This window comes from Phycodurus eques, chromosome 6 (genome assembly GCF_024500275.1).
Source record: "Phycodurus eques isolate BA_2022a chromosome 6, UOR_Pequ_1.1, whole genome shotgun sequence".
In the NCBI taxonomy this organism is placed as follows: domain Eukaryota; kingdom Metazoa; phylum Chordata; class Actinopteri; order Syngnathiformes; family Syngnathidae; genus Phycodurus; species Phycodurus eques.
In genome coordinates, this window is record NC_084530.1 from 13,120,762 (window position 1) to 13,148,495 (window position 27,734).

The 27,734-nt window shown below is 41.4% G+C and overlaps 2 protein-coding genes and 1 long non-coding RNA gene across 6 annotated transcripts in view; 1 reads left to right on the forward strand and 2 right to left on the reverse strand.

The window, feature by feature from the left end:
* nt5c2b (5'-nucleotidase, cytosolic IIb) overlaps nucleotides 1–10,581 on the forward strand; it is a 39,242-nt gene extending 28,661 nt beyond the window's left edge. For both annotated transcript variants that reach the window (XM_061679751.1, XM_061679752.1), the window contains 6 exons: nucleotides 2,018–2,084; nucleotides 2,175–2,345; nucleotides 2,559–2,610; nucleotides 4,428–4,488; nucleotides 5,984–6,160; nucleotides 8,627–10,581. In XM_061679751.1, coding sequence (XP_061535735.1) covers nucleotides 2,018–2,084; nucleotides 2,175–2,345; nucleotides 2,559–2,610; nucleotides 4,428–4,488; nucleotides 5,984–6,160; nucleotides 8,627–8,887 — 789 coding nt within the window. In that variant the 3' untranslated portion in view covers nucleotides 8,888–10,581. The remainder of the gene's footprint in view (nucleotides 1–2,017; nucleotides 2,085–2,174; nucleotides 2,346–2,558; nucleotides 2,611–4,427; nucleotides 4,489–5,983; nucleotides 6,161–8,626) is intronic.
* LOC133404123 (uncharacterized) lies at nucleotides 6,073–7,798 on the reverse strand. The gene is made up of 3 exons (XR_009768785.1): nucleotides 7,705–7,798; nucleotides 7,005–7,170; nucleotides 6,073–6,913 (listed from the first exon to the last, which is right to left on the reverse strand). It is a non-coding gene; the product is annotated as an uncharacterized LOC133404123 (long non-coding RNA).
* Nucleotides 10,582–16,191: 5,610 nt separating the features above from the next.
* cnnm2b (cyclin and CBS domain divalent metal cation transport mediator 2b) overlaps nucleotides 16,192–27,734 on the reverse strand; it is a 64,092-nt gene continuing 52,549 nt past the window's right edge. For 2 of the 3 annotated variants that reach the window (XM_061679749.1, XM_061679747.1), the window contains 4 exons: nucleotides 26,131–26,224; nucleotides 25,454–25,513; nucleotides 19,716–19,894; nucleotides 16,192–16,893 (listed from right to left, as the gene is read on the reverse strand). In XM_061679749.1, the coding sequence (XP_061535733.1) occupies nucleotides 16,624–16,893; nucleotides 19,716–19,894; nucleotides 25,454–25,513; nucleotides 26,131–26,224 (603 nt within the window). In that variant the 3' untranslated portion in view covers nucleotides 16,192–16,623. The remainder of the gene's footprint in view (nucleotides 16,894–19,715; nucleotides 19,895–25,453; nucleotides 25,514–26,130; nucleotides 26,225–27,734) is intronic. The other variant, XM_061679748.1, reaches the window with a different exon arrangement.

Sequence of the window (27,734 nt, forward strand, 5' to 3'; positions counted from 1 at the left end):
TCAGGTTTTTGACATTGGAGAACTGCTGAATTTCAAATCAGTTAATTAATTAATCTATTAAAACTTTAAAAATATAGCAGCTTTTATACTTAAAACACAACAGCAGTTCCTCACAAAACAGGTGATAAAAGACAAACAAATCCCTTCTACCGGCCCCCAGTCTTTGACCCCACCTAGTTCCTTGTCAATCAGTCATCAGAATTGTGAAACAACCACATTTTTGTTGGAGTATTTCAGAGAGTGGGCTGATTAACTGGAATTTCAACTTTATAGGCTCAGGCAGAGGTCAGAGGATGATGTCAGACGGGTTCAACTAGAGGAAGGAAACGTACCATCTGTAACTTAAATAACCCCTCATTTCAACTATCATATCCACAACAGAATGTATGATCCCGCAAATGTAATGTCATGGTGCGGGAGGTTTCACAGAATAAGAATATCCATGTACCTCTGTTAAACCTGATAGTAAGTCAGAATGTCCTGTAGGAGACTGAGCCACGCCCACAGAAATGTGACAGATTCATATTTTACATACAGTTATGCAGTGTTTATATGTACCTGTAGCAAGAAAGCAAAGTGTGCAGTCTTTGGCGAAATGTGTAGTATTTGTTGCCGAAATGCACGGGTGCAGTCAGTCAGTGAGCGGGGAGTTTCATCATTGCCAACAGCCTCTCAAAGTAGCCACACTCTCTCCTTAGTCGTGCTCGTTTCCTCTTCTCTGTGGCCATCTGCTTCTTTCTTGACAATCGCTTCATGTTTTTGTGGCTCAATGAAAAAAATAATAAAATAAAACAGTATACTTATGTGTGGAGACTCAAAACCCCATAAAGGGTCACCTCAGTTGATACGTGGCGTTCAGTCGCTTTGTGTGCAGCGAAGAGTTGCCAGCTGTATTTTTTTTTTTTTGCGATAGTCCACGTCACTCATTCAGCTGGTTGCTCAGTGTGTGGTGGGCCTACCAGATTACGCAGGCTGTTTTATAATTATACTGTAAGATGGTTTTGCTCTTCCTGTCGCTCTGATGGTTTTCAGCAGGGAAAATTTTGGAGAACACCATAAGAGCAAAATTAAGTTTAAAGTAATTGAATTGAAAGTGTTCTTAAAGAGACAAACAAATGGTTACAGTAAAGAAATCTACCACTGATAATTTTGCGGAAGCCAGCAACCGCTTAACAGCCATTTTTTGTATGATTTATCTCGCCCAGTGTGGCAATTGAATGTATCTGCCCATCCTACATAACATTGCATTTAAAAATTAGGACAGCACACCCAATGATCTGCTCTGGGAAAGGCGAGCACCAATAGTCACAGTGTACCTACCGTAAATCAAATGCAGAGTTAAAAGGCGTTCTGTCGGTGACATGGCATTATTCCTACTTGTGACTCCGAGTCAGCCTTAAAATTATTCAGAAGCTCCAAAATTGCATTGATCAAAAGACAATTTCGAAGTCCTTACCCGCCTCCTCTCATTTTGCCTGTGCAATGCTGGTACCGCTGTGTGTGCCGGTTTGCACCTGCCTTTCTGAAGTGGTATTTAAAGGTGCAAATCTCAGGTTTGATAAATCACATTGCATGTGCTAACTTCGTGTATTTGGATATACCCGTCACAGAACTTATAAAAAGAACTGCGTGGCAATATTGCCCCTTTGACGGACACAATCCTGGGTGTGCCGAGTTTGTTCAGCTTCCGTGTGGGCAAAACAATAAGACAAATAACCAAATAAATTTTTGCCACATAACTCATCTGTCTCCATGGATAGACACATAATGTAAGCATCTGAATGACCATTTATATACAGGCATTAAAAAAAACTCATCTGACTACGCCATGACTTCAGCACGTTGGTGACTGTCATGAAAAATTGAGGCAAAATCATTTGTTCCTATCAAAGTTCAGTATACCTGATAGTGTCGAGTGAGTGTACAGTAGCCTCAATGTTTGCAGCATCCTTGTCTGAAGCATTGTGAAATTGTATCTAAAACCTAATTACGTAATGTATTTTACCACCTACCTCAGACCACAGGGCGACTTAAGATTGGCACCTACACAGGGCCCCTGCAGCATGGTATTGTCTACTCTGGAGGTAAGACATTTGATGTGGTGTTAGGGTGCTTGCGGTCACTGAGTTGTTGCTTTCTGTATGATGTCCAAGTCATGACACTATTCACCACAGGTTCCTCAGACATCGTGTGCGACTTGCTTGGGGCCAAAGGCAAGGACATTGTATACATCGGGGACCATATCTTTGGAGACATACTGAAGTCCAAGAAACGCCAAGGCTGGAGGACGTTCCTCGTCATACCTGAGCTTGCTCAGGAGCTGCACGTCTGGACCGACAAGAGTTGTGAGGATGTGGAAAAAAAAAACGACGACGACGACTGCTCACATTTGCATTTAGTTGAACTGAAATGTACTAGGCCAGCTCTAATATCATTGTAATGAGTTGCATATGATAAGATTAGATTTGGCACATGACTTTGTCACAGGATTTTGTCACACAGTTGTTGTCACGTTCTTGCACATGAGCAGTGATGCTGATAATGATTTTGTTCCTCAGCTTTATTTGAAGAACTGCAAGGTCTGGACATTTTCTTGGCAGAACTCTACAAGTAAGAACTTGAACTTCCGCCACTCTGTAGAAACCACGACTGTTTGTGTGTGTTGTGAGCTCCTTGGGGTGAAGAGTGTAAAGTCTATAGGAGCGGGCTGAAACCCTGCATTGATAATGTTATTTACAACCCCAATTCCAATTAATTTGGGATGTTGTTTTTAAACATAAATAAAAACAGAATACAATGATTTGCAAATCATGTTCAACCTAAATTTAATTGAATAAACTACAAAGACAAGATATTTAATGTTCAAACTGATCAACTTTATTGTTTTTAGCAAATAATCATTAACTTAGAATTTTATGGCTGTAACACGTTCCAAAAAAGCTGGGACAGGTGGCAAAAAAGACTGAGAAAGTTGAGGAATGCTCATCAAACGCCTGTTTGGAACATCCCACAGGTAAACAGGCTAATTGGGAACAGGTGGGTGCCACGATTGAGTATAAAAGGAGCTTCCCTGAATTGCTCAGTCATTCACAAGCAAAGGTTCACCTCTTTGTGAACAAGTGCGTGAGAAAATAGTCAACAGTTTTAGGACAAATGGGGCGAGGTTCACCTCTTTGTGAACAAGTGCGTGAGAAAATAGTCAAGAGTTTTAGGACAATGTTCACCAACGTACAATTGCAAGGAATTTAGGGATTTCATCATCTACGGTCCATAATATCATCAAAAGGTTCAGAGAATCTGGAGAAACATTGAATGGCCGTGACTTTCGATCCCTCAGGCGGCACTGCATCAAAAACCGACATCAAGGTGTAAAGGATATCACCACATGGGCTCAGGAACACTTCAGAAAACCAATGCCAGTAAATACAGTTCGGCGCTACATCCGTAAGTGCAACTTGAAACTCTACTATACAAAGCAAAAGCCATTTATCAACAACACCCAGAAACGCCGCCGGCTTCTCTGGGCCCGAGATCATCTAAGATGGACCGATGCAAAGGGAAAAAGTGTTCTGTGGTCCGACGAGTCTGCATTTCAAATTGTTTTTGGAAATTGTGGACGTCGTGTCCTCCAGGCCTAAGAGGAAAAGAACCATCTGGACTGTTATGGACGCAAAGTTCAAAAGCCAGCATCTGTGATGGTATGGGGCTGTGTTAGTGCCAATGGCATGGGTAACTTACACATCTGTGAAGGCACCATTAATGCTGAAAGGTACATACAGGTTTTGGAGAAACATATGCTGCCATCCAAGCAGTGTATTTTTCATGGACGCCCCTGCTTATTTCAGCAAGACAATGCCAAACCACATCCTGCACGTTTTACAACAGCGTGGCTTCGTAGTAAAAGAGTGCGGGTACTAGACTGGTCTGCCTGCAGTCCAGACCTGTCTCCCGCTGAAAATGTGTGGCGCATTATGAAGCGTAAAATACGACAACGGAGACCCCGGACAGCTGTACATCGAGCAAGAATGGGAAAGAATTCCACCTACAAAGCTTGAACAATTAGTCTCCTCAGTTCCAAAACATTTATTGAATGTTGTGAAAAGAAAAGGTGATGTAACTCAGTGTCAAACATGACCCTGTCCCAGCTTTTTTGGAACGTGTTGCAGCCATAACATTCTAAGTTAATGATTATTTGCTAAAAACAATCAAGTTGATCAGTTTGAACATTAAATATATTGTCTTTGTAGTGTATTCTATTAAATATAAGTTGAACATGATTTGCAAATTGTTGTATTCTGTTTTTATTTTTGTTTAACACGATGTCCCAACTTCATGGGAATTGGGGTTGTATAACCAGACACCAGCCTCTTTAGCAAACCCCAGCCACCTATTCTCGCCGACCTTAATGATCTCTCGTTCTCCCGCAGACATTTGGACAGCAGCAGCAATGAGAGGCCAGATATCAGCACTATCCAGAGAAGAGTCAAGGTACAGCTTTAATAGCCTCTGTTTCCATAACGACACAAAAGGACAGGGTCTGTCCACATGCTGTCACATGTACAGTGTGTTTGTTGAGAGTGATTTACCTTCGCTCTGATGGCGTTTCCCCCAGTTTGCCTGAAAGATTACTCTCTCAGGGCAGGTGCTGGAGTCTCACTATTAATGAATAACCTCACAGACGCGAACATAGACACCAAACGGGTTACACGATTTACGACTTAGTTAAGTTTCTACGACACCAGCCTAACACGATTTTGTCGACAATTTAGAATATGTAGTCTTGATCACTGGCATGTAAAGTCATTATTATAATAAATATTTGTATTAAAAAACATTTCTAATCTATAAAAATAGAAACATCAAATAGTTTATCTTACCTTTACTTCACATGGTTGGCTTACACACTGGCAGGGGGGTAAACTAGTTGACAGAGTGCCATTCATAACCACAAAATGTTTTTGGTTTCGACTGTTGTCAACTGAGGACAAACTGTATGTTTTTCTTCTCACTCTTTTTTTGTGTGCATGTTTATTTATGGTTTATGCCATGTCTGATTAAAAACCCTGTATCAAACCGATTACGCATAGACTGATTATTGGCGCCAATATTCGGCATTTTGACGCATATCAACATTTGCCATTTTATTTAATCAGATGGCCGATTAGAGATCAATTTGAAACTGGGTAATCTTCAGGGAACTATCTATCTATCTATTTATCTATTTGTTTACATTTTCAGTTAACTTTATAAGAATAATAATCGCCTTTATTGTCATGAACATGCATGCATGCACATGAAATTTGTTCTCTGCATTTTACCCATCACAGTGAACACACACACTCGTTAGTGGAACACACTGGAGCAGGGGGCAGCTAAAGCGCCCGGGGAGCAGTTTGGGGTATCAGTGTCTTGCTCAAGGACACCACAGCCGTGAGTCCGAGGGTTGTTGGCAGATGGTCCGGTTGGGGTCTTGAACCCCCACGGTGGTAGGCGATGATCTTAACCATTGGGCCATGGCAGAGAGATCCTGCTGACCCTGGGAGCTACCTAAAGTTTTTGTTTTTGATGCAGTGAAAAAAAAGTCAGTTTTGGTTAAAATTTTTATTTAATTTTTGTAAAGACATGCTGCTGAGCCTGAGAGCTCTCTGCACTTTGTGCTAGTTTTAAAACAAAGAGGTCTGTTGTCTAACATTAGAAAAAAGTTTTACATGTTGCAAATCTGAAAACCTGTTTAATATATTCTTAAAGGCATTTAAACAAAGTGAAGTCTTGGAGTTTGTATTATTCAAAATTGTGGCCAGTATTTTCCCTCTGACTGCACATTAATATAAACTCCAAATATCGGTTATGGGCTTTTGAGCTAAGATCATGCAGACAACCTCTCTCCCCAAAGGTCACCCTCATGTACGATATCTGTGACGTCAATAAATACTGTTTTCTACAGATCTACTTTCACAACTCAATTTACTCTTCTCTTCCTCAGAAAGTCACACATGACATGGACATGTGCTACGGCATGATGGGTAGCCTTTTCCGCAGCGGCTCCAGGCAGACTCTGTTTGCCTCCCAAGTGATGCGCTACGCAGATCTCTATGCGGCCTCCTTCATCAACCTGCTCTACTATCCATTCAGCTATCTCTTTAGAGCCGCGCACGTACTTGTGAGTACCGAGGCGCAAATGAGATTTGTCAATGTCCACACAAATTCACAATGTTGCAAAAATAGTGTTCAATGCACCCGGGAAATCACAGAATTGGGCTTAACACACGCTGCCTTTATCTAGGTAGGATGTAAAGGTACAGGATAGGGGTAGGCCATGTGGCCTTAGAAAATAAAATCTCCCAATTTCTTTCACGAAAATCCGATTTAGGATTTTAATCGCTAATAAAAAACTCAAATATGATGACATTATTCAGAACTGGTTTTGCTTAATTCTTTCCACCCTTTATTCATTTGTATTTACTGGCATTTATTTTTCTCTCAATTTCTTCAAGCAAGTCTTTTTCCCGAACATTAACATGAATCAACTTCCACAGGAATTGTCTTTATTTTTTTGGGTGGGGGCAGATAATGTATAAATAAGTTTATCCTCTTGGTAAAATATCCCTCTTGTCAAAACATGTATGTAAAATGATCCTCACTAAATTAACATTTTCAATATTTGAATATGACCTTTTCTAAGGTCGAGCAGCAATGTATGAATGGGCACCATGTCTTTGGAAATGTTGAGGATGATTGTGGTTGCCATCCATTAGGCTCTTTTTCTTGTTGTATGGAAAACAAAGTCAAACCAATTCACTAAATTGAGTGAACAAATCGCGAAGTTGGCATCACTGGCTGTTTTGGAAACTAGCTCCTCTTGCAACCATGTTGTTAGTTTAAACAGTGCAGATCAGAGTGGATGGGCTTTAAACTGTGGAAGACACAAAAAAAATTGTCATGACAGATCGACAAAATCGATTAATCGCCCATTCCTATTACTGGATGCCAACATCCACTACCACCTTCTCCTAGGAGGCAAACTGCAGGACGTGGAATTCATGGTGGACCTGGGGTCTTCTTAGATGGTATCACAGCAACCACTCCAGGGTCTTCAAGGGCACTGGGTGGAAGTCGATGGGCCTCTTCGGAAAATCTAATCTTCTGACCTTTATGCCACCTTTCCTGAACCTTTGTGGAGTACATCATGAGTCAAGGAGTGATAAAACCATGCTTCCGTTCGAACAGCGATGTTTCATATGAATTTGACTCCACTTTTCATAACTGGCATCATTGCGCAACAGCGAGAATTGCTGACGTATGTCTCTAGCTTCCTTTTTTTTTTTTTTCTCTGCTTTTTCTCTCCCCGTTTAATCCCTCACACATTTCTGTATTTTACATTTCATTTTTACATCTTTTTTTGTACAGATAGCAATGTTAGTCTTTCAAAAATTGAATCTATGTCTATGTTCACATTGCTACTGTGGCTATTTGACTATAATGTGGCAGCAATGACTCGAATAAGGACAAATAGGCTCTCTTACTTTGCAAAAAAAAAAAAAAAAGCAACCTAACTGAGCAATTTCAAGTCACACATTTGGTAAGTTAGTTTTTTGAGGTTTTAATGTACAAATATTTAGCTCAAGATTCTTCACCGTCCGAATCTTAACACAACCATCCACTTGGAATCTTTTCAAATATTACTTTTTCTCTTAAAATACCAACCTTTTTCAGCATTTCTTGTATTGATAAGTGCTATGTGCTGTCATTATCCCGAGATGGAAGCACAGTAATGCCCAAGGCAAGGAGTTCCATTGGGTGATCTTATGTTGGGGGGAACAGGAAATGAAAACGTCTGACTCGGTGACTTTTGTTGTTCAGATCAACAATTTGGATTGTCTTAGGAGGTGTATTCAGGGCTAATGTAGACCGGAACAAAACCATGTGTCTACAGTGTACAGTATGTGAAAAAGTTATGCATGGAGCAAATGTGTGAATGTCACGCTCTGTGGGAGAAAGCACAACTGTTGGGGAACCGAAGCATAATGCGTGAACTGAGGCAATATTTCTTTTAACATTTTGTTTGAACAGATGTTCCGCTCCACCGCTGTGTTCCGAAATAAGCATGATCTCGTCTCAATTTGCTCACAAATGGACTTAACTCAGCAGGGTGAAATCTGGACCTATTTAGTTGAACCACAAAGCTGTTATTCTTTTGTATGAATGGCAACAGGTGGGTGGGTACACAGGTTAATTGTACCTTCGGCCACCTAGTGGAAGAGCATTTCATCGTTTTGCCTGGCCCTGTCTACCACTGGCATAGATAGATGAACACAGATGCATCATTTGATTTGATTTGATTGATGTTGTATGATTTTCTTATTGTTTTAGTGGGAAGATCATTCAATTGTGTTGCCTATGACGATACATCACTAGAATAGATCGATGAACTCAAGATTACTTGTATGATATATCATTATTAGTATAGGAAAAAATAAGGACTTTTGGACCAATTAAACAAAATAATAATTATATAATTAATCATTTCTTCTTCCTTTACAACTCACGAAAAATCAGTGGAGGAAAACCTGCTCTTGCATCTTAAATATTTCAAAGCAAGGATTTCGTATGTTCATGTCGTCCTCAGATGCCCCACGAATCGACGGTGGAGCACATGCATGTGGACATCGCCAGCGAGTCGCCGCTGGCCACGCGCAACCGCAACCACTGTAGCGACTGCAAAGAATTCGAGTGCAAACGCAACCAGTTAACACGCTCCTTCAGCGAGATCAAGCCTCCCAACCTGTTCCCGCAAACCCCGCAGGAGATCACCCACTGCCACGACGAGGACGATGACGAGGAGGAGGAGGAAGAAGAAGAAGAAGAAGAAGAGGAAGAGGAGGAATGAAGTTCTCCTTTTAGTCATCTAGAGGTTTTCTAGTTAAAGGCAAAATGGAAAATCCTTCACTGTGTGTGTGTGTGTGTGAGTGAGAGTGAGAGAGAAAGTATGTGAGTGTGTGTGTGTGTGTGTGCATGTGTTAGCAGATGTGTGTGTCAATACTCGACATTTTAGAGTAAAGTGTGACAGACCAGCAAACAAACAGGATCACGACTGTCACATAACTGCACGCATGATTTTTTCATAGTTCTTTTTGAAATCGATTCGATTTGAATTTGTTTGTTGTTGCCAATGGACTGAAGACACTCCTCCGCTGAGGTTTAACATGACCTTTAGGATAAGCTGGCTTGAAGCATGACATACACAAGACGATGACGTCACATATGTGTCGGCACGCTATGTGAAAAGATGTATCAATCCGTTGCATCGCAATTGATTTTTTATGCAAAATGGGAACAGTGTGCTTTGGGTTTGTGTGGTTTTCTTGACATTTTGACGTCTTGTTTCTGCCAAAAGGCATTGTGGGTGATAATGACAAGAAGAGCCTCTTTGCTAAACAGAGAGAAGGCATCCCAGTGCTCGGGTGGCCGTTGACCTGTTCTGGTTACCTAGCAACAATGAGGACACACGTACTGTATAACATGCCGATAGTCGCTATAACAACAGTGAACCTGTGCTTCTGTAAATAGTTGTCAGGCATAAACAGCTGAAGAAGCTCAGAGGCAGTATTTTTTTTATAAGAAAATGAAACTTAAGTGTTGCATTTGCATTTATTTTTTGACATGCAGCCTCCAAATGCAAAGGGCATGCAAGGCATCCTGTGATTTTGAATGTTTGTGGTTATGCAGAGCCCAAATGCTTAAAACTGAAGTAAATAGCGCGATTGGCACAGGTAAAATTATTATTTTTTTCTTTCTGTTGATATTGCAGTTTCTAGCCTTTTTTGTGATCCAGACACGCAAACGTACACTGATACCTATGACATAACCTTAAACAATTGAAGGAACCATAACGAATCTGTATCGTTTTTTCTTCTTTTGTTTATTTATAATTTTTAGTTTAGTTTTTTTTGGGGGGGGGGGGGGTTCCAAATTGAATATTTGTATTTTAGGGTTCAACTGTCTTTTTTTTTGCATAACATTATGCACGTGAGAATATATCTCTTTTTTAAGTTGGTTGACTGTAGAAATTTTAGGGATTTATGCATTGCAGTTTACACAGAACAAAACTGTAAATCCAAGCTGGAACTACTAAAGAAAAAAAAAATAATGGAAAACGTGAATAACATGTTAAAAGCTGTAACTAAATGTTAGTTGTAATCAACAACTTTTGAGGGTTATTTTTATTTTTCTAAGCTAGTGTTTTAAAGGGTCTCAGTTTACAGAACTACTAATGGAGATTATTATTATTATTGCTATTTCTATTTCCGCCCATTGTTTCTTAACTTTTGTACCACACCACACTTGGGGGTTGAGCCTGTTGGCTATTAGTTAAGCCAATATTTAAACTGATATCTAATTTTTCTTGTCATGATGTCCTGAATGCATCCTTGTTTGCAGCGTGTTTTGTCACGGTCAACTAAACTATGGTTATCTTTCATGCATATCCTTTTATGTTCTTATTTGCTTTATTCCCAGATGCTCTGGCAGTTTGTATACAGAAGGAAATGGCCTACAAATGTATAATAAAGATAGTTTTTCATAGTTTTGTGTTCTGTTCTTTGAAGGTCATACACACACACACACACACACTCACGACACGGCTTGATTTGGTACATCTGCAAAAGCCAATGGGATCTAATACAACAAATTGAACAAAATGTTTATTATTGTCATTGTAGTTGCAGTGATTTGAAAACATCACTGCTTCGTCCACCTGTCCATGTTTTATAGTGCTTGTCCCCGAACAGGGAGCCTGGCCTAGGTGACTTTGGGCGAGAGGTGGCGTATGACCTGGACTGGTTGTCAGTCACTCACATTCACACTTCTGGAACATTTAGACTATAGCCTTCTATTACCCTAGCATGCGTGTTTTAGGAATGTGGGAGGAAGCACACGGAGAATACGTAAGCTCGACATAAGAAGGCCTGAGTCGAGATTCAAACCGAGATCCTCTCAACTGTGAGACAGAAGGCATACAGCATTTAATATTGCATGGCATTCTTTGCTTTGCAAGCAAATGACGTTGCTTCCATGCTAGACACAATTTGATAAGCAGCCGTTAAGCTGCAAATAATGACTTTCAGTATATTACTGAATTTAAAATCATCTGCCACTAGAACAAATATGTTCGCACTGGCAAGCCTAGCCTAAACAGGCCCTAGCCTGTTTAACTAGCCTAAACAAATAAACACCTGTATTAAAACTACTGGATACTATAGACTTATACAATTATGGCATTTCTTATCGCCAAAAGTACTTGTAACCAGAATCTCAATAAAAACTTCTGGAAAAATGCTTAAAGCAAGTGAAATGGTCTGCCTGGAAAGAAGAAGAATATTTTTGCAGACAAAGAACAAGCCATATTTTGCCCCAATTTTAGATATTAATTCTTCGTTAGTTTTTTGTTTTTTTTTGTAATTCCTTAAGTGTCCGTATAATAACATATTTCGGTAAGACTCAGTGGTAACAATAACAAGTAATGAGTCAACAGGTTGTAAACATGTTTATGCCCCTTGGTTTTTAATTCAACATATATATTTTTTGGACTGCAGAAATACAATGTAAACATTCTTATTTGAATTATTACTGTTTATGGAAGAACATGGACAATATTGTGCAAGCATAACTCATTCTGAGAACTTTGCAAAGCAGTGAGATTACACTATCTGCTTTTGTAGCCATTCCGTTGGTTTATTCGTTAATCATTCCCTACGTTTTAGGTGTCTGAACTTTTGTGGTGTGTGTGTGCGCGTGTGCGCGTGCGTGGAATGGCAAGTGGGGTTGGAAGGTTGCAAGGAAGGTTTTTTTTTTTTTTTTTTTTGGGGGGGGGGGGGGGGGGGGGTGTTGTAGAAATAGCGACTTCCAGTGGTATCAAACTGTAAACGGTTTTAAAAAAAAATTAATTCTCTCATTCAGTGGGACTCCAGAGGCAGCTGATGGTTACCGGCAGGCCAAGACGAATGCAGCTTTGGTGATCGCTGAGGCCAAAACTCGGGCATGGGAGGAGTTCGGTGAGGCCATGGAGAACAATTTCGGACAACTTTGAGGAAATTCTTGTCCACCATCATGCGTCGCAGCAGTGGGGAGCAGTGCTGTGCAACATCGCATGAACAACGGGGACTGCGCCTCTTTTTAGGAAGGAGGACCTCAGGGTGCACGCCAAATACAGGGGAATTACACTCCGTGCAAAGGTCTGTTCGGTCAGGAAGTTGAATCTCAGAATCAGGAGGACCAATGGACCAGCTCTACACCAGTCTTCTGTTTTGCAGACTGCCTTGTAGACTAGGAGCAAGTATTCAACTGTGTCCCAGGGAGTCCTGTGTAGTGTGCTCCGGCAGTATGGGTTATTGGAACCCCTAATACGAGAGTTTGGTCCACATTGCCGGCAGTAAGTTGGATTCATTTCCAGTCAGGGTTAGACTCCGCCATGTCACCAATTCTGTTCATAACCTTTATGAAGAGAAGTTGTAGGCACAGCCGACGCATCGAAGGGGTCCGGTTTTGGGGTTTGGTGACCTTAGTATTGGGTCTCTTCTTTTTGCAGATGTGGTTTTGCTGGCTCCATCAAGCCACCATCTTCAACACTTGCTGGAGCGGGTCACGGCCAAGTGTGAAGCGGTTGAGATGAGAATCATCACCTCCAAAAAGGTGGAGTGCCCTCTCCAGGTCAGGGATGAGATCCTGCCCCAAGTGGAGGACTCCGAGCAGAGTTCGAGCTGCTGCTCCGTTGCTCCGTTGCATAGAGAGACGCCAGATGAGGTGGCTCCGGCATCTGTGTAGTGTGCTTCCTGGACGCCTCCCTGGTGAAATCTTCCGGGCACGTGCCACCAGTAGGAGACCCTGGGGACCACTCAGGACATGCTGGAGGGACTGTGTCTCTTGGCTGGCCCTGGAACGTCTTGGGATCTCCTTGGAAGAGCTGGACGAAACGGCTGGGGAGAGGCTTCACTGCTTCGACTGCAGCACCCGTGATCCAACCCTGGATAACTGGAAGAAAAAGGGGATGGATGGATGGATGATGGATAGACAACTTTTTACTTTCACTCCCTACATTTGAAAACGGCTGTGGCTCAGTTGGTAGAGCATGAATGTGGGTGAATGTGAGGCTTCGTAAAGCGCTTTGGGCGCTGTGATAGTGTAGATAAAGCGCTATCTAGATAAGTGCAGTCCATTTACCATAAGTCCGTACTTTCTACTCCTTAATTTGTCAGACTACGTTTTTGTCACTTTTTTCAACCTGACAACGTGATGGAAAAAAAGACTTGAATAGAAAGAGGAAAAGAAAAATCAACAATAGCAGAGATGTTGGCTGAGTGACTGATTGAGATTGTGGAGACTTACTGTATGAGGCAACCCCCCCAAAAAAAACGACATGCAGGAACGTGAACCATGAGGAACCATTAATGACAATATTCAACAGATTCCGAGAAGCAAGATATTCCCTGTCCGTGGCCTTATTTGAGAGAATTGTTTTATGCTGTTGGCTCCAAGAATAATTTGTGGAGAATGAGTTGTCTTGCGCGAGCCGAAAAACCACCAGCTTTTGGTGTGGGGAAAAAAAATCTTGATCTAATCTGGAACAACACACAGTACATTTTTCAGTTCACGTTTGCAAACCTGGGAATACATTGTTTGGATAGCATGTCCAGTCAATGTCTCAGTATGAACACTGCAGAGGTTTTTTCTTTCGTTGTGCAGAGTTGTCAGAACAGGTACAGTATTGTAAATAATTGACAGTAAAAAAAATTTGTGTCTACTTTTTCTGTTTGTACTTGAGTACATTTCGGTGCCTGGACGTTGTTGTTGTTGTTGTTATTTATTTTTATTTTTTTCAAAAGTATCTGTGCTGTTTTAGAACAGAGAGTGTGGGTACTTTTGCCACTTCCGGTTAAAATGTTATTATTCAACATATTTATTTATTTAACTTTGGGGGGGAAATACATTCTCATGTCATTGTGGGAATCAAATTGGTATGCATAAAAGTATTGTATGGCGCCTGAGTCAACTACACACATAACCAAACTTTATGTCTGAATATTGAGACAAATTGTTATAACTGCAGTGTCAAGGTAAGGAAATATTCGTTAGTTGACACTTGAGGCATAAGCTATGCTCTGGTCTTCGTGGTGGTGATTGTTTTATTAAGTGTGCACGCATTCTTTTCTGAGTTTGTCAGGTGTCTGATGCCTAATACGAGTTGGTGTATTAAATCCCAGCAAGGGAATGTACAGTTGTAAATTTTGCTAGTGCAAAAAAACGGAGTGTTTCATTGTTTTACAGCTTAGTGTTAAGTGATTAACATATTGTTACACTTTTATGACAGAAAAGCACGTGAAAACGTTAAAGTACTACAAAATCGGAGGTTGGTCCACAACTGAATACTCCCAATCTCTCTCTTTTTCCCCCAAATGCAGTCATTCATTCATTTCTCATACCGCTTATCCTCACTAGCGCCACGGGTGTGCTGGAGCTATCCCAGCTATCATCGGGCAAGAGGCGGGGTACACCCTGAACTGGTCGCCAGCCAATTGCAGGGCACATATAAACAAACAACCATTCGCACTCACATTCACACCTATGGGCAATTTTGAGTCTTCAATCAACTTACCATGCATGTTTCTGGGATGTGGGAGGAAACCGGAGTGCCCGGAGAAAGCCCACGCAGGCACGGGGAGAACATGCAAACTCCACACAGGCGGGGCCGGGGATTGAACCCGGGTCCTCAGAACTGTGAGGCAGATGCGCGAACCAGTCGTCCACAGTGTCTCAGAAATGTGTATTGTAAACACATTCACAGTTTTTTTGGGGGGGGGGTGTACTAACTTTCTTGAGGTTAAATGATTAGGTTTTTCTACGATGTAGCTAGGAGGAATTTGCCTAGATCAATATTTACTGTACTGTATTGTGGGATGATAAAAACTACAGTAGTTTACTACAGTAGGTGAAGTCAGTAGGTGAAATTGAACCATGAACCATGAACCAAGTGAAACAATAACGTAACGTCTTTTGATGGCAGCCACAGCAGACGTGAAACAACAGTTTTGACGTGACAAAAGAATTATTAAACATGGATTATGATCTGTATTGCCATGGCCGCCACAACACCTCTCACATTCACTGCTGTCAAAAAAAAAACAACAACTGTCATGTAACAAGGAGACAAACAAAAGGAAATGAAACTACAAAGTGGATATGGAATGTCGTGTCATCCGTGGACATATTTAATGTTGAGGTTTCTTCTTGTGACATTGATGATGCTCAACATGTTAGATGAGGTCATTAATACTGTGCAATAGTCAAGTTTAATTAAATGTAAAATTGGCAACAACAAAAACACTCTTTTACAAGCCTCAACTCCCACGCGCATTGGCGCTGTGATGGCACTTCCACGTTCACGTCTCTGTTCCCACAATGCATCAGAAATCACACGTCAACATACAGTAGAATTGTGAGCTCACAACCATGAGAGGCTTCCAAATAGACAAGGGAAATTTTGCAGGTGGATGTTGGGTTTAGCATATTTCAAATGCAAACATACAAATACATACAGAGCACACATACAAATATATCTGTCATTTTACAATATAGTCATTTTTTTTATTATTAATAATCATCTCTTAAATAAAGTTGTCGTCATTGCACTTTGTTAAAAATAATTAGGGTTAGGATTTGTTTTTCTTAAAGGCAATAGTGTGATTTTTTTTAAGGTGAAAAAGCCCAATTTAGAATACACAATAGTAAAAATAAGACAATCTGTCATATACATACTGTAACTGTAAAAGACCTTCACCCCCTCGTATACACGAATGGATGTTTAGCTCCATATATGTAGCATGTCCTCTCTGGTATGACTTTTTGCATGCTTAATTGCCACGTTATGTCACACCATATCTCCACGCATACATATTTATATATCTTTATATATACATACAATATTATAAAATAAATAAATACAGGAAAACATTCTTGGTTTGTGATGTCATGGTTTCTCTCAAAGCGGTTTTTGGTGCAGTCTTTGCCAAACCATTCCTCTCTGGAGTCCATGTCGATGGGATCAAATGTCCACTGAGTTTCCCTGAATGATGCAAAAAGTGGGATGTTTGGGAGGGAGTGTGTGTTTGTCCAGTGTCAAAAAAAAAAAAAAAGGCGAGGGGCGGGGGGGACCAAGGTCTTTGGCCTGAGTGGAAATGACAGTGACTTTTAGTGAGTGTGTGTGTGTGTGTGTGTGTGTGTGCTTGGTAGCACAGGACGGGGTAGGGGCAGGTTTGCATGCAGTCTGTTGTCCTCTTGTCCAAGTTACCGCTATGAAAGTGTCAAATTGTCCCAAAAGGAAGCTCAGTCACAGCACCATCTTAAGAAGGTGTAGTAGAGCAGGACTGCTGACAAGTGGGCGGTGTTCAGCACCCACCTCCCCCCACCGCCCCTCCATCGGGGGGCTTTACTAACTGACTGAGTGGGTGCAGCATCCTCACTCCGCCCGCCCACGCTCCCTCATGTTCCCTCATCTCTAGCTCCACCGCTGCACCGTGTGTCCGTCAGACAGGAAGGTGGAGGGTCTGGGTCTCCGCCGTGCTGGGTGGGGGGCTAGATGGGCCCCTCGTGCGCGCTGTGGTTGCTCCTGCTCATGCCCACGCAATTGTGCTGCTGGTTGAGAAGGTGGGACGTCTCATTGGCCAAAGCTACAGTCACAGCTGGCGCGGTGGTGGCTGTGCTGGTGACTACGGTGGGGGTCTCCACACCATCGCGGAGTTCATTCGGCGTCAGCTCGATCTTGGTGAACTCGCTGTCCGTGGACTGCGGCGTCTTGTCCATGCGCGACGCCATCACAGCGTTCTGGTACTGCTGCCGCGTTACCTAGGCAACAGGAGGAGAGAGCCAACAGGTAACATGTCAGAGCAAGGTTGGGATTGACATATATGTACACACATCCATCCACATCCATCTAAAAATAAAATATACAGACAGGTCAGGTTAAAGTGATTTGGTTACTAATGCCTAATATTTCGATTGAAATCATTTTAATAGGTAATCAATTGATTGTATCGATACCACGAAATAACGCATTGGATTTACACACGGCACATTTGATGTGGAAGCTTGTATGCGTTTTTTTAGCACTTTTAATGATAATAATTCCCGAACTTCTTTCCTCCAAGCTTCTCCAGTTCAGCGTCTCGCCTGCCATCTGCCAGTGAATTTACAGATTCTTGATGGGCAGGACACAGCAAGTGAGGCTGGGGGACACCACCTCATCCACACGCACCATCAGCACTGGGGCGCCCCAAGGTTCTGTCCTCTCTCCGCTGCTCTTCTCTCTCTACACGAACGACTGCACCTCAACTCCTGACGTTTGCAGACGACACCACAGTCATCGGCCTCATCAAAGACGGTGACGAGTGTGCGTATCGACCAACATCAACTCCATCCTTAAACGGGACCAGCAGAGGTTGTACTCCCTGCGGCTTCTGAGGAAGCACGGCCTGCCACAGGAGCTGTTGAGGCAGTTCTACACAGCGGTCATCGAATCAGTCCTGTGTTCTTCCATCACAGTCTGGTTTGGTGCTGTCACAGAAAAGGACAAACTCCAATGGACTGCAATGGACAATCAGGACTGCTGAAAAAATGGTCTGTACCCCCCTACCCACCCTTGAGGACTTGCACCCTGCCAGAAGTAAGACAAGAGCATGCAAAATCCTCTTGGACCCTCCACATCCTGATCACCACCTCTTCCAGCTCCTTCCCTTAGGTAGGCGCTATCGAACAATGCAAACTAGAACTAGCAGACATTCCAACAGCTTCTTCCCTCTTGTCATTAACATCTTAAAAAGTTAACTTACAATTCCATTGTAACATGCCGCCAATTTTGTCTTGAGATTGTTGTCACATCTCTTGTCGGGCCAATTTTACATTATTCGTGCACTCACTATAGTAGTCTCGCCACTCTACACTATTTGCATATCTGTTGTTGAACAATACTGACCACTCATGAGCTTGAGAAGTATCCGCACCATTTGCACAATTGACATTGTTCCAGATTATCGCACTGCTAGTCACTTTAAACTGCTTAAATTTCTTGAAGTCTCTGCGCCATTTGCACAATGGTCACTGTACCAGACTGTATTAGTAATTTCAAACTGCTCTAAATTACTAGAGGACTCTGCATCATTTGCACAATTGTCAAAAAAAAACAAGTATTGGCATTACCACATCAAGCAGGCATACTCACTCATGACAAATGGTAACTTGGAAATTACCATTACGTCACACATGATGACTAGTGAGTGGGTAGTAATAAATATAATTACAACATTTGAGCAATACATGTTTTGTGTTCAATTACAATAAGATTTGTATTATTTCTGGGTTGAAAAACAACATCAGAAGTAGCAGGTAAACCTACTGTTAATCCAAACTGAAGAAATGATAATTGTAACTTTGTTCAAATAACGTGTGAATGCAGTTGCCATTATTCTTATTATTTGCGGCAGCATGGTGGCGACTGATTATCACATCTGCCTCACAGTTCTGAGGAACTCGGGTTCAAATCTGTTTTCTCCTGTGTGGAGTTTGCATGTTCTCCCCGTGCCTGCGAGGGTTTTCTCCGGGTACTCCGGTTTCCTCCCACATCCCAAAAACATGCATGGTAGGTTGATTGAAGACTCTAAATTGTCCGTAGGTGTGAATGGGAGTACGGATTGTTGTTTGTTTATCTGTGCCCTGCGATTGGCTGGTGACCAGTTCAGTGTGTACCCCACCTCTTGCCCGAAGATAGCTGGGATAGGCTCCAGCACTCCCGCGACCCTTGTGAGGATAAGCGGCTCAGAAAATGGATGGATGGATTATCGATTGCCATAATGGTTGTTTATTGTTTATTTATTATATTAATAGTTAATTTCCCATATAACTTTCCAAGAAACAAAGGGAATTTAGGAAATTTCACCTGCACTGTCCTGTAGCCAGGTACACAAACTTAAAGGTTCCGTGACCCCGTTTGTAACCTGACACTTTCTTAAACCCGAGGTAATATTTCCCATTGCAATGAATGGAAATGCAATGAATTCGCTCCAGCCCCCAAATTAAATTATACCTACCTTTTTTTGAATCACTGTGTGGTTAAAAAGAAATATAGTGCAATACAGAAATAAGTGAAAACACACTATTTTAAAGAAATAAAACTAAACTAAATATGAAAACAGTTTATTGCTCATTAACTTTAACTAAGGAGGGAAAAGGGGAGGAGGACTACAGCCTCTCATTTTCTTCCATAATAACAGGAAAATTTTGAGTCAGGTGTTTTTTTTTGTTTTGTCTGTTGCTTTTCTATTTCATTGGTGGATTTTGGCACGACAAACCGATCCAGTGAAACTTTTCTTTTTCTTTTCTTTTTTCTTTTCTTTTGTTTTTGAAAGCTGTTTGAAAGTGTCTTTTACAATATTAGTGTGGGATATATTGTAACTGCATCCAGACGTCAAGTGCAATATGATGTATGTATGTGAGTATGCAATATGCACACAAATGGGCAGATCACAACTCAAATTCTTTGATCCTTTGGTGAACTACTCTGTCACAGCAGCAGTTTGCGAGCTACCTATTGGAAAACCGTGCACTCGACGAGCAGATGTCACTTCAACTAAGCAACAGGCACACAGGACACAGTGTCCGTCCCTTCTACTCACCTTTATAAAATACAGGTCTGAGCACGCTCTGACAGAGTAGTCAGGTACGTAGATCTGCAAGAAGGAGTTAAGTTGATTGTTGCTGCTGCCCAAAGTCGGAGTGATGGCATCTATTCGATCACTCCTGTTCAGAGAGTCTGAGTGGTTCAGTCCAAACGGCCGTGGTGGAGATTTATTCTCTGTGAGGGAAGTTATACAGTATGAATATTACACATACAGTACAGTAAATATATATAATACACTTAACAGTGAGTCACAGATCACCACTGAACAAATACAAATGAAATTGGGTGCCCTTGAGCAAGGCAACAAACACTCTCTGGGTGATATTGATTTTACCTATATGCCAACACAAGGTGTGTCAGAAAGGTTTCAGGACTATTGTTCCAAAAGACATCCAGTGGTGCCTTGAGATACAAATTCAATTAGTTCTGTGACCACGCTGGCAACTCAAATTATCTTCCCCCATTGAAATGAATAGAAAAGCCTTTAAATCATTCCAGCCTCCCAAAAATGTTTTTTTTTGAAATAGCACTCTATAATATTGAACTTTACAAAAACATAGTAATGACATAATTCAATGGAAAGTGAAAAATTAAACATTTTGTGTATCATAATTCATTATGACACTTCATTGTCACACTTCTCTTTCAACTCACAATGTGCTGCTCCTTACGCTGTGGGCACCTGAGAACAATATAATAAAGACCTACCGATATATAGTGCATGAAAAAGCATTTGCCCCTTTCTGTAATTCTTATTTTTCTTTGCACAGTTTCCCCACTTTAATGTTTAAGATCATCAAACTATTGTAAATAAAGAAAGAAAATCCAAGTAAAATCCAAGTAAACATGAAATGCAGTTTTAAAATGGGGATTTTATTTACTAAGGAGAAAAAAACTTTTCAAAGTTACCTGGCTCTATGAGACAAAGTAAAAAAAGTAACCCCTGAACTGCTTGGGCCATCCTCAGCAGCAGCAACTGAAATCAAGTGTTTTCTTGAACTGGCAATGAGTCTTTCACATCTCTGTGGAGATATTTTGCCCCACTTTTCCTTGCAGAATGTTTTGAATTCAGCAAAATTGGAAGGTTTTCGAGCATGAACAGCCTTTTAAAGGTCATGCCACAGCATTTCAATCAGATTCAAGTCTGGACTCTGACTTGGCCACTTCAAAACATTTTTTTTTGGGCCATTCACAAATGGAATTGCTGGTTTGTTTTGGATTGTTATCCTGCTGCAGAACCCAAGTTCGCTTCAGTTTGTAGTCACGGAATGATGGTTGAAAATTATCTTTCAGGTTTTTCTGGTCAAGAGCAGAATTCATGGTTCCATCAATTACAGCAAGTCGTCTAGGTCCTGAAGGAGCAAAGCAGTCCCCAGTGTTATGACACTACCACCATCCCGTTTGATCGTTGGTAACAAGACACACACCTTCGAAACAGTTCAACTTTAGTTTTATCATTCCATGAAATAGTTTTCCAAAAGTCCTGGGAATCATTCAGATGTTTTTCATCCATCCATCCATTTTCTATACCGCTTTTCCTCACTAGGGTCGCGGGTATGCTGGAGCGTATTCCAGCTAACTGCGGGCAGGAGGTGGGGTAAACCCTGAATTGGTTGCCAGCTAATCGCAGGGCACATATTAACGACCAAACATTCCCACTCACATTCACACCTACGGACAATTTAGAGTCTTCAATCAATGGCACTGTCTCTAATCCGTCGATCATGGCTGGCCTAACCACTGCCTTATAAACTTTGCCCTTCATCCTAGCAGAGACTCTTCTGTCACATAACACACCTGACACCTTCCTCCACCCGTTCCAACCTGCTTGGACCCGTTTCTTCACTTCCTGACCACACTCACTCTTGCTCTGGAGTGTTGACCCCAAGTATTTAAATTCCTCCACCCTTACTATCTCTTCTCCCTGTACCCTCACTCTTCCCCCTCCACCTCTCTCATTCATGCACATATATTCTGTTTTACTTCGACTAATCCTCATTCCTTTCCTTTCCGGTGCATGCCTCCATCTTTCTAACTGTTCCTCCACCTGCTCCCTGCTTTCACTGCAGATAACAATGTCATCTGCAAACATCTTGGTCCACGGGGATTCCAGTCTAACCTCATCTGTCAGCCTATCCATCACCACTGCAAACAGGAATATGCTCAGGGCTGATCCCTGATGCAATCCCACCTCCACCTTAAACTCCTCTTTCACACCTACAGCACACCCCACCACTCTTCTGCTGCCCTCATACATGTCTTGTACTAGTCGAACATACTACTCTGCCACTTCAGACTTCCACATGCAGTACCACAGTTCCTCTCTGGGTACTCTATGTCATAGGCTGTCTCTAGATCAACAAAGAAACAATGTAACTCCTTCTGACCTTCTCTGTACTTTTCCATCAACACCCTTCCATCAAGGCAAATAATGCATCTGTGGTACTCTTTCTAGGCATGAAACCATACTGTTGCTCGCAAATACTCACTTCTGTCCTGAGTCTAGCCTCCACTACTCATCACACCTTTCCTCCATTCCACAGGCATCTTCTCGCCCGCTAGAATTCTGTTAAACAAGCTGGTCCAAAACTCCACAGCCACCTCTCCCAGATGCTTTCATACCTACACAGGAATGTCATCAGGACCAACTCCCTTTCCATTTTTCATCCTCTTTAATGCATTTCTAACTTCCCTCTTATGAATCATTGCGACTTCCTGGTCCACCACACTTGCCTCTTCTACTCTTTCTTCTCTCTCATTTTCCTCATTCATCAACTCCTCAAAGTATTTTTTCCATCTGTCCAGCACACTACTGGCACCAGTCAACACATTTCCATCTCTATCCTTAATCACCCTAACCTGCTCCACATCTTTCACATCTCTATCCTTCTATCTGGCCAACCTGTATAGATCCTTTTCTCCTTCTTTAGTGTCCAACCTGGCATACATGTCATCATATGCCTCTTGTTTGGCCTTTGCCACTTCTACCTTTTACCTACATCGCATCCCAATGTATTGCTTTCGCCTCTCCTCGGTCCTCTCAGTGTCCCAATTCTTCTTAGCTAACCTCTTTCCTTGTATGATTTCCTGTACTATGAGGTTCCACCACCAAGTCTCCTTCTCCCCTTTCCTGCCAGAGGATACACCAAGTACTCTCCAGCCTGTCTCTATGATCACCTTGGCTGTAATGGTCCAGTCTTCTGGAAGCTCCTCCTGTCCACCGAGAGCCTGTCTCACCTATTCCTGAAAAACCGCACAACACTCTTCCTTTCTCAGCTTCCACCACATGGTTCTCTGCCCTGCTTTTGTCTTCTTAATCTTCCTCCCCAGCACCAGAGTCATTTTACACACCACCATCCTATGCTGGCTAGCCACACTCTCCCCTACCACTACCTTACAGTCGGTAACCTCCTTCAGATTACATCGTCTGCACAAAATGTAATCCACCTGCGTGCTTCTATCTCCGCTCTTGTAGGTCACCCTATGTTCCTGCCTCTTCTGGAAAAAAGTGTTCACTACAGCCATTTGCATCCTTTTTGAAAAGTCTACCACCTTCTGTCCCTCCAAGTTCCTTTCCTGGATGCCGTACTTATCCATCACTTCTTCATCACCCCTGTTTCCTTCACCAACATGTCCAATACAATCTACACCAATCATGACTCTCTCTCTGTCTGGGATGCTCAGAACTACTTTGTCTAGCTCCTTCCAGAATTTCTCTTTCACCTCTAGGTCACATCCTACCTGTGGGGCATAGCCGCTAATCACATAATCTATAGCACCCTCAATTTCAACTTTCAGCCTCATCACTCGATCCGATACTCTTTTCACCTCCAAGACATTCTTAGCTAACTCTTCCTTTAAAATCACCCCTACTCCATTTCGCTTCCCATCTACACCATGGTAATATAATTTAAACCCTGCCCCTCAACTTCTAGCCTTACTGCCTTTTCACCTGTTCTCCTGGGCACACAATATATCAACCTTTCTCCTAATTATCTGTCAACCAACTCCTGAGCTTTTCCTGTCATATTCCCAACATTCAAAGTCCCCACATTCAATTCTAGACTCTGTGCTTTCCTCTTCTCTTTCTGCCTAAGAACCCGCTTTCCACCTCTCCTTCGTCTTCGACCCACAGTAGCTGAATTTCCACCGGCACCCTGCAGATTAACGGTGCAGGGGGTGGACGTTGTTACCCCGGGCCATGACCGATCCGGTATGGAATTCTTTAGATGAACGCTCATATTTGTTTGGGAAAGTTTTAACCCGGATGCTCTTCCTGACACAACCCTCTGTATTTATCCGGTCTTGGGACCCGCCTACAGTTTGCACTGGCTTGCGCCCCCCATAGGGCTGCATTTTCTAGTTATGAGTGCTGCGAGCTATCTAATCAGATACATACAAGCCAGCAATTAGATTCGATGGTAAAAAGTTGGAGATACTGTAGATACATTATTATTATTTTTTTTACACATACCTGTAAGTAATGTCCAAATAAACAAATAAAATTATTATTTATTTTTAAATGAATCCATTGTTGTGTATGACACTGTTTTGCGATTGTGACAAAAAAGATCTGTGAGTCAATTGCATAAAAGAACATTATTCTTTTACAGCAAAGCTAATAATAATAATAATAATAAAAATAATAATAATGATAAACTATGTTTACATTCTAAGGCATTCAAATTAAAATTGCTATTTATATTGGGGGAAGGTAGTTGCAAGACACTGATGAAATTGAAATGTACTTTCTACAGTATGTCTTCTTGGACTTGTACCGATTATTTCATGAGTTGGTGAGTTTCATTGAGGCAGCTTGCATGTGCCACCACATAGAAAATACTTTTTCTATTTTTTTTTTTAATTAAACCCAGATTATATTTTCCACTTCTTAAAGAAGCCGAGTGAAAATCACACACAACAAAGTGAAAACAGCTTGGCTAAACTACTATTCTGACTGGAATGTATGTAATCTCACGTTGGAATAAGTCGGTGTCTATGAGACGCACAAATAGGGTTCGTGTGTGTGTGTGTGTGCAGGCCAAGCACAGTGGGCCAAAGACCGGCATGTGAAGTCTTGCAGATTAGTACTCTATTTTCAAAAGGCAGCAGGGGTCAGGTATTTTATTTTTAAAAAAGAAAAAGTATCAAAAATACATGTGTGTATGAAAGCTCCACCAACATCAAAGTGTGGCAATCAGGGCCCCAAATGGAATGAAAGAAATAGCTAAATATATTGACTCAACTACATTTCCAGATACTGGTTGGTCCTTTAAAGTCATGCGTGCAGTCTGTGCTTGACATGCGTGCAGTCTGTGCGACTGAACATATGTGTACGTGCTGCTCTTTGTATGTGTGCACAGTGCTGTCCAGCAGGGGGCTGTAGCTGTAGGTCTTGTTTATGCAGTCACGGGGTTAAAGGTTAGGGGCGAGGAGGAGAGGGCGGAGTCTGGGGCCTCCAGTCTCCAGCACCATTCAACCCCAATGAATAATGGCTCAAAGGGTGAGGGTGTTAGTCTTTTTCTTTGTACTGTTTTTCTCTGTTTTCATTTTCTTGGTGCATTCAAGTACGAACCAATCCCACCCATCACCATTCACAAAGTCACTCAAAACAGAAGAAAAATATTCATGCTACTGAACATTGTTGTGCTAAACAAAAAAAGTAAGAATTAGCAAGTAGCTGAGAATTGAATGTGAAGATGCTAAGAGCATAGAAAGAAAAATAAACTGTACCTGGTGATCCGGCTAATGAATCGGCCCTATTGACAAATGTTCGAGAAAGGGACAGCGGTACTTTGGGGAGGGCAGAGTAGAGAAAAGAAGGGGAGCAGAGAAGTAAAGAAAGGTAAGACATAATCATACATACAGTACACTGTACATATAGGCAAAATCAACAGGATTTCTGATTCAACATGTTAAAGGGTATCAGCTGCAATTGGTGAGACTGACTTTGAAAGGGGAATGAAAAGAATCATGAGAATCCAGCTTGACTTGAGAATCATACAGCAGAGGGCCATTTTCACCAGTAGGTGTCTCTCAGTTCCTATCTACCGATCAAAGTGGTTGTGACAAATTGAGATAGTGAGAAGTTTATGAATGAACTGAGAGGGGTGAGGGCTTTTTTTTTTTTTTTTTTTACTTGACTGACAAAGCTTGGATCACTAACTACAGACTGTTTAAAATAATGTTGCTGATAAGGGTTATTCGCATAAAGATTAAATAACGGCAGGTTCTAAACATTCTTCCATTCTTATTGTTACATTTTCCCACCTTTTTCAAGCAACTGAAACGGGCTAATAGAGTCAACGACAAGCAAAAATTCAAATGAATTTAAAGCTACAAAAAAAAAAGACTTGAATCATTGATGACTTCAACAAAGTATAATCAAGTTGCATAATCAGAGAGCTCACCTGGGGAGACAGTGAGAGCCATCATCCCGTAGAAGGAGAACGGTCCTGCTTCAAACTTCATCCCCTCCTTGCCTGCCTCCACTTCCACTTTGCCCTGTTTAAGTCAGATTCAGAGATGTATTCAAAACAGAAAAAAGAAGAAGAAAAATGAACATTTTCGTGTGTAACATTGGTTCTGTCTTTTTGTATTCAGTAAAACGCAAACCGTTGTGTTGCCATTTTCATCATATTTTGAACAACCTTTCCCATAGAAAACTATGGAAATAGAAAGAAGCCATTTCAGGGTGAAACTGTTGCAATCATAAAACCTTGATTAGCTTTACGGGCAATTTTAAGATATATGTAATTGTCCCACAACTGTAATTTAGTTTTTTACTACTGGTAATATTAAAACGTAAAACCAATAAGTCCTAACTTTAACAATGAATGACTAAGATGTAATGCGAAGGTGATTTGAGGAGAAGATGCACCTCTTACATTACAAGTAAAAAAAAATAAAAAATAAAAAAAAAATATATATATATAGATAATGGTCCAAACACTAAATGCAGCCGCCTGCCCGAATCACTCATAACTTTCTTATATTGAAATGCATTATTAAAGGGAAGACAATTTGAAATTTTGGTCCAGAAGAACTTGACGTAGACGCACATGATTTGCTTATGTGGGCCACATGAAATGATATGGTGGGCCAAATCTGGCCCCCAGGCCTTGAGTTTGACACATGTGTTTTACAACATAATAGTTTGAAGTTTAACATCTAATTTTCCCACCTGCATTTGACCTGCACGCGTCAATAACTTGGTTCAGCAAAATCAGACCTCTATTTTCGGTCATCAACTCAAACCATTTTCGTCATTAAATTAAATCATCTTTTGTTTTGTGACATTTTGTGTATAAAAAGGAGTAGGCTACTGTAACAGCAATCAGCTATTGTCTTGATGTTGTTATAACATTGGGACAAAAGTTAGACAAACATTAAAAACACAACATAAACATGGTTTCAATGGTCCTTTAGCTTTGCAGTGTTGAGACTTGTAACTGTTAGGATTTGTTCAATTACCGGTAAATTGAGTTGAGTTGAGTTACACTCCCAACCCGGTGTGTAATATACTGTAACTATATCATATCTATCAGTCTAGCTTTCCAGTATGTATTAGTGTTTAGATGACCAAAAGAGAATCACATAAGAATATCATTTCAACATATGCAGGTCGGTATGTGAGACGCAACAAATTGTTAATATCTACCTGTAATCAAATCAAAGGCACTGTATGTATTTTCATAACGATTTTTTTTAGCAATTAAAATGCCAGAATATCAGGCACTCATTGTACGATCGCTAATAAAATGACTCTGGTTTAAATTGTACTTTATGGACCAATTATTGGAATTTTCAAGAATGTTTGATGTAATTTATACGATACACAGTATTCCACATATGCCGCTTTTCCATTTCAAGCTCCAGCACGGCCTGGCCCCGCTCTGCCCCGGCCTCGCTTGGCCTGGCCTGGCCTGGCCTCCGATGCTTTTCCATTACAACAGGCACCAAACAAAAGTGGTAGGGATTGGGGCGGGATCTAGAAGATGGTGACGCGCTCGTT